This window comes from Lynx canadensis, chromosome A2 (genome assembly GCF_007474595.2).
Source record: "Lynx canadensis isolate LIC74 chromosome A2, mLynCan4.pri.v2, whole genome shotgun sequence".
NCBI lineage: Eukaryota > Metazoa > Chordata > Mammalia > Carnivora > Felidae > Lynx > Lynx canadensis.
In genome coordinates, this window is record NC_044304.2 from 78,621,852 (window position 1) to 78,629,134 (window position 7,283).

Genomic DNA, 7,283 nt, shown 5'->3' on the forward strand with positions numbered 1-7,283 from the left:
TGTACATGCTCTCTTCCAACTCTGAGCATGTATAAATTATAGGTTAATAACTTCTCTTGAAATGGCCTTTTATAGTTAGCTTGAGAACCTTACACCCCAGATACTGTGGCTGCTTATGAGAGATAACTTACAAGTTGCTCAAATCTAAGCTGGAGACATCTAGTCCTAGTAGTTAATCCCTAAATTTTGATTCTAGAGAACAGGCTGGATTATAAATGAGAGGGACTAATATGTTAGGATGCTATGAATTTATTTGTGGTCTGACAGAAGGTGGCTTGCTCACATGCTGCATTCCAGCTAACTTTTTGTATCTTACAGTTAGCGAAGCCTACAGGGAAATGCTCACAGCAGACAATCTGGATATTGACAACATGAGACACAAAATTCGAGATTACTCCTTATCAGGAGCCTACCGAAAGATCATTATTCGTCCTCAGAATGTCAGTTGGTGAGTGATAGTCTGGAAGGAAGTAGAACTGAATTACAATGTGAGATTTAAAGCTTTTGCATCACATGTTTATTGTCCAGTGTTGACAACCTGGCATAGAAGCATTACTTGTTACTATTATCATTATTACTTCTACTTGCATTTTTCAATCATCAGGAAACAAACGAGTGTAAGTGGTTAAGTTTACATTTTATAGACCTTGCTAAATTATTGAAGATCTATGCAGAGTGGGGCGCCTGGGTGGCTCAGTGGGTTAAGTGTTTGACCTTGGCTCAGGTCATGATCACGCATTCCATGGGTTTAAACCCAGCGTCAGGCTCAGAGCCTGGAGCCTGCTTCGGATTCTATGTCTCCCTCTCTCTCTGCCCCTCCCCTGCTTGCACACATGCACGCGCTTGTGAGATCTCTCTCTCTCTCTCTCTCTCTCTCTCTCTCAAAAATAAAAATAAACGTTAATAAAAAGGAAGAAGGGGCACCTGGGTGGCTCAGTCAATTAAGTGTCTGACTTCAGCTCAGGTCATGATCTCATAGTTCGTGAGTTTGAGCCCGCATCAGGCTTTAAAAAAAAAAAAGGAAGAAACATTTAAACTTTTTCCCTACTTTGAAAAAACTAAGATTTGCTTATAAAGCTATCCCTGAGCAAGCTACCTTTATTCCGAATTAGCTATGAGTTTCAAACACTGATCTGTTTGTTTTAATATGTTCTGAACAAAAAAACATACATGTATTAACTCATTTAAAATATTTCAGTATATTTATTTGATAATTTTATAAAACTCAGTTCTGTTTGATAATTTTAAAAACTAAATCCTGAATTAGTTGTCCATTGCCGGGAGATTCTCTCTCTTCCCTGTCTCCATCTCTGGGTTGTGGGATGAGGTTGGCCAGGTTGGATTTGGTCTTCCCCACCCCAGAGAGCTGTTTCTGGTGAGTAACACGGTGCTGTTAGAAGTGATGACCACCGTGGAGAAGATACAAATGCCATTACTAATTCACATCTTCACCAAGTGAAGTTTCCACCTACATAGAAAAAGAATTTCCATCCTAAGGAAGCATTTTACATTTTTTTTAACATAGTCTGGCATCATTTGTCATCTTGTTGTATATCATACAAAAGCAATACTTACATGTAAAATCTGGCCCTGTTCTGTTATTGAACAGCTTCCCCTTAGAATTCCTTACACAGGCCTGTGTGTTTTTTCCTTTCTAAGAAAATGGTGATGAGCAGTTTTAGTTCCTTTCATAGAAGTTTGCATTCACACTTTATTTGTGTGTTTTGAAGGGAAGTCGTTGCATATGATGATCCCAAAATTCCACTCTTCAACACAGATGTGGACAACCTAGAAGGGAAACCACCACCGGTGTTTGCTTCTGGTAAGTTTACTCAGCCGTCAGCCCTGTGTCAACTTTGAAACATTTTCTCAGACGAAAACATAAATTAAACTGCCACCTTCCACCTGCCCAGTGATTGCTATTTTGTGTTTTGTCATCTTGGTTTCGTGGTTATAGCTTGATGTCAGGTGATTAGAACAATAGATTTCACTGAAAATGAATGAACATTATGGTATTAGGTGGTTGAATATTTCCTCCCCCACTGAGTGAACAAAGGTGAGGGAATATCCAGGAACAGAGTCTAAAACATGAAATCTGCATTGTCATTGTCAACTTCTGGCTGCCATTCCCTCGTCTGTTTCCACCCTGTGCCCTTCTTGAAGGTTCCAAGTAGAATTACTGTCGGGATTCGGCTGGATCATATACTTCTGATCTCACTTCTACATTTTATTCTCTGAGGCCCCACGGGAGGTGGTGCCTGCAGAAGAGCCCAGTTCTTTCCTCTCTGTAGCAATTATATGACTCGCCCCAGTCTCTCTGCAGCTGCCTTCCTTTTCTGACCGTTCTCTTCTTTCTTGCCTGGCAGAAGGCAAATACAGAGCTCTGAAGATGGATTTTTCTCTTCCTCCTTCTACCTACGCTACCATGGCCATTCGCGAAGTGCTAAAAATGGATACCAGCATCAAGAACCAGACCCAGCTGAACACCACCTGGCTCCGCTGAGTCCTTTTTCCCCAGACGAGAACATGCAGACTGGTGTTTGCTGGCTTCTTGTTCATTTTTGTCTTAGTACAGACCATAGGTGTATTTTAGATCTTTGTAGCTAAAGATTATTTGTATTTTTTCAAGTTTTTATTAGCTTAATTTGCAATATTTGTACACATAATACAAATCCTGAGGATCCTAATTCTAGCTCAGAGAATATAAATTGATCAGAATATATTTCAGGTGCTTAAATCATAGTAAAACATCAGCTTTATTTGGCTTTATGATAATTTAAAAGGACTTTCGGTTTAAACTTGCAATTTTAAGTTTCGCTTCATTCTTAAAGGATGACATGAATTTTTCATGTAGCCATGAATGGAGTATGCAGCAATGCATTTTAAGAGAAAATGCAGCAAAGCAAATCTTGACTATGGATAAATAGATGCCCCCACCCCGCCTATAAGTACAGTACTCATGCTTATTTAAATGATGATAAAACATGTCCAGGTTATAGATGCAAAAGTGGCTGTCATCATCTAACTCCCATGCCAGGTTTAGGTAAGTGTGGATAGATCTTTTAGTTGCAGTAGCTTTTGCATTTATATTATCGTTGCCTTGTAGGACAGTTGCGTGATAGGACCTTTTTTCTCAGTGTAAACATGTGTCGCTATTTTTATTAGTCAAGGTGTGATTTTTACTCTAGGTGCCTTTTATGTTCAGAATGCTTTCCACTGGACTGGTATTTGTCCACAAGTAAATGACAGCAGAGAAGAAAACTTTAAACCTTTACAAAAGGGCTCCTCCGATCAGCAGCCTCACCCTTTGTCACCTTCGGCTTGGGTATTTCCGTTTCTGGCATTGTGTAAAACTTTTCTCTGGTGTGAAAGGCTGACTATGCCTTGCCAAGGATGTGTGACATAATTGCACCAGTTTTTATTTTGTACCATTTCTAGAACAAAATATAATAAATATTTTTTAAAACTCCTTTCTAGTTATGGGTGGTTTTTTTTTTTAAGTTTATTTATTTATTTTGAGAGAGCACGAGCAGGTGAGGGGCAGAGAGAGAAAGAGAGAATTCCGAGCAGGCTCCACACTGTCAGCACAGAGCCCAACGCAGGGCTCAAACTCATGAACTGCGAGATCATGACCTGAGCCAAAGTCGGATGCTTAACCGACTGAACCACTGAGGCGCTCCCTGTATTAGTTATGTTAATAAGTTAAATAAGTTATCTAAAACTGAGTGCAGATGAAAACCTTGGCCCAGACTGAGGGCAAGGCAATAAGTGATTGAGGGATCCTCAGAGATGGTGTCGACACAAAGGTGTGTGTCATGATCAGGTGTGAGATGTCATGAAAATCATACAGTTGAGTGTCCGGCTGTACGACTCTTGGACAATGATGGACTGGATTCAAGGTTATTCTTTTTTTTTTTTTTTTTTTTTCAACGTTTTATTTATTTTTGGGACAGAGAGAGACAGAGCATGAACGGGGGAGGGGCAGAGAGAGAGGGAGACACAGAATTGGAAACAGGCTCCAGGCTCTGAACCATCAGCCCAGAGCCTGACGCGGGGCTCCAACTCACGGACCGCGAGATCGTGTCCTGGCTGAAGTCGGACGCTTAACCGACTGCGCCACCCAGGCGCCCCAAGGTTATTCTTACAATAACACCCCTCACTTGCTTCCAGTGTGCTTTCTGGAGAGAAGAATGGAGAAGACCTTCTGTACCAGGAGCATCACGCCATAGCAGGGTGGGTGACATTTGTCCCGTATCTGGTACTGGACAGTTCAGGACTGTTTTTCAGCCCTTGTGTTTTAATGGCATCCATCACACTACAGAGGTGGAAAAATATTAGAAATGTCATGGTAAATAGCCCTTTTGGCTGGCTGGTTTCTAAAGAATCTCTTACCTACAAAAGCCAAATATATTAAATGTGTATTGGACTGTTTGTAGTTTCCAGTGCTCCCGAGTTATTTTCCTTCATCAGACTGATTAGTGAACATGCTTATTAAGGGGACCTAACTCTGCCTAATGCAAGTACAATCAGTAGTTCTGCATTTATAAATTTACATCACCAGAAAAAAAAAAAAGTCCAAACTCAGAAATGTTCTCTTCATCTGAGAATACTTAGAGCCGTATAGGTTGAGTTCATTTTCCCCTGGCATTAGCCAACTAACAGTTTGTGCATGTTTCCTCTTAAATACCAGCTGGAAGATAGTGAATCAGGCAGAGTCTTAGAGCCATTTTTTTTTTTTTTTTTAATGTTTTAGTTTTGGGAGCATGCAAGCAGGGAGAAAGGTACAGAGGATCTGAAGTGGGCTCTGTGCTGACAGCAGCAAGCCTGATGTGGGGCTCGAACTCACAAACTGTGAGAACATGACCTGAGCCGGTCACTCAACCAACTGAGCCACCCAGGTGCCCCTCTTAGAGCTGTTTTGAGACTCTAGGACACTATCTAACTCCAGGAATCAATCATTGCCTTAGCAGAGATGTCAGGACATTTTATTGTTAACAAAGGGGGGATATTTCTCTGAGGCAAGTTTACAAGCCTGAAAACAGCCTCATCCCTAACTACACCTTCGTTTGTAAGTTTTTGGCTAAAAGAAATAACAAAAGACCATTTTTTTTATTATGATATAAACTCAGCACTATTTACTAATGGAAAAGTAAGCTAAATAGTCATACTATCAACTGATTTTATTCATGGTTTTATGTTTTAGAGGATAACTAGACAGTCATTACACAAATTGAAAAAAATATTTCCTGGTTGAGTCCAACCAAAAAATGAGCAGCACCTACAGTAGCACATTGGTACTTCAACCTTTGCCAGTTGTGGGGCTGCTGGGTGGCTGAGTCAGTTGAGCCTCCGACTTCGGCTCAGGTCACGATCTCACAGTCTGTGAGTTCAAGCCCCGTGTCGGGCTCTGTGCTGACAGCTGAGAGCCTAGAGCCTGCTTCGGATTCTGTGTCTCCCTCTCTCTCTGCCCCTCCCCCATTCATGCTGTCTCTCTCTCTCTCTCTTTCTTTCTCTCTCTCTCTCTCAAAAATAAACATTAAAAGAAAAAAAATTTTTAAACCTTTACCAGTTGTGCCAGCAATACATACTAGCACAAACTGGTCTTTGTCCTGGAATGCTCTTTGTGGCCAATTTTGCACTAAAAAAATAAGGATCTTTGTGGTACACAATAGAATATTTATACGTGTGTGTGTATGTGCACATGTGTGTGCGCAGCCTCTACTGATGTGTGTATATGTCATATTTTGAAATAAAAACAGTGTATCCGTGTCATTACCACACATGACGAGAGCTCAATGGAAGAACTCAGAGCTAGGAATGGCCGGGTTTTGCCCTTCATTAACTGAAGAGTACATAGAGGATAATTTCATAGTTTTCTTTGTTTGGTGAAATCTGCTCTCCTACTTAATGGGGTCATATTCCTGTAGGCTAAAACTTCTCAGTTTGGGAACTTGCAAAATCTGAGGAAAAAGTATGGATGTTGTTTCCAGGGGAAGGAAAGAAGACACGTGTATACACATACACACACCCCTACACATACATAAAATACATAAATAACTTTTTTATTTTAATATTTGTTTTTTTTGTTTTTTTTTTTTGAGAGAGAGAGAGAGCGTGTGTAAGCAGGGGAGGGCCAGAGATGGAGAGAGAGAATCCCAAGAAGGCTCTGCACTGTCAGCGCAGAGCCCGACACGGGGCTCGATCTCAGGAACCGTGAGACTATGACCTGAGCCAAAATCAAGAGACACTTAACCAACTGAGCCACCCAGGCGCCCCGATAACTTTTCTTTTTAATGTCTTGTTTATTTTTGAGAGAGTGCCATGTGCAAGCAGGGGAGGGGGGCAAAGGATCTGAAGCTGTCAGCACAGAGCCCAACGCAGGGCTCGAACTCACAAACTGTGAGGTCATGACCCGAGCTGAAGTTGGAGACTTGCCTGAGCCACCCAGGCACTCCTAGGTATGCTAACTTTTTATACAATTTAATGGGCTCTAGTGTTTTCAAATGAGACCCCCCCCCCCCCACTATTCTAAGTAAGTGCTGTCCAAACTTTAACGTGCATGGGAATCCCCTGGCAATCTTGTTACGCTGTGGAACGTACTTCAGGAACTCCAGGTGAAGTCAGAAATACTTTGCATTTCTAACAAGCTCGCAGAGGGTCCTATGCTGCTCATCTGCACACCACCCTTGGGGAAGCAAGGCTCACACCTGCAGTGGCCGGTGCATCAGCCACCAGCCACACCTGCTTAATTTAAATGTGAGCTAACTAACATGTAAAAATCAGCTTTCCGGTCGCGCTAGCCATAGTCCAGCTGCTCCATTGCTGTGTGTGGGGGTGGCAGCTGCCGTGCTGGATGGCACTTAGGTAACCAGTCCGTCATCCCAACACAGGAATCCATGTTGGTCAGGTGTGACACCAGCGACCCTAATACCAAGGGCACATGTTGAGCATGTGCGAGTGGGATGACCTTGCAGTTAGATCCGGGGCCCCTGTTGATGACTGAAGAGTTCCCACTTGACATAGATCACCCCAGGAGTGTTCCTGAAATTTGCTTCCATTTCCTGGCTTTCTCCAGGACCACCTGTGATCCTGTTTTCTCCTTTTCTGCCCTTGATTGCATCCAAACATCTTGTCCAAAGGTTTCCTTCAACCTGTGTTAAGGCTCTATGGCCTTGTTGCCCTATATGGGAAAATTATCCCAAAAGAGTCTTAACTGCCGTAATTAAAAATGTTCCTGGGGCGCCTGGGTTGCTCAGTCGGTTAAGCGTCTGACTCGATATCAG

At 42.2% G+C, this 7,283-nt stretch overlaps 1 protein-coding gene across 1 annotated transcript in view; it reads left to right on the forward strand.

Annotated features, from left to right (window-relative positions):
* Positions 1-3,469, forward strand: part of PUS7 (pseudouridine synthase 7) — a 56,285-nt gene extending 52,816 nt beyond the window's left edge. The window contains exons 14-16 of the mRNA XM_030307787.2: positions 319-448; positions 1,731-1,822; positions 2,367-3,469. Coding sequence (XP_030163647.1) covers positions 319-448; positions 1,731-1,822; positions 2,367-2,503 — 359 coding nt within the window. The 3' untranslated portion in view covers positions 2,504-3,469. The remainder of the gene's footprint in view (positions 1-318; positions 449-1,730; positions 1,823-2,366) is intronic.
* Positions 3,470-7,283: the final 3,814 nt, after the last annotated feature.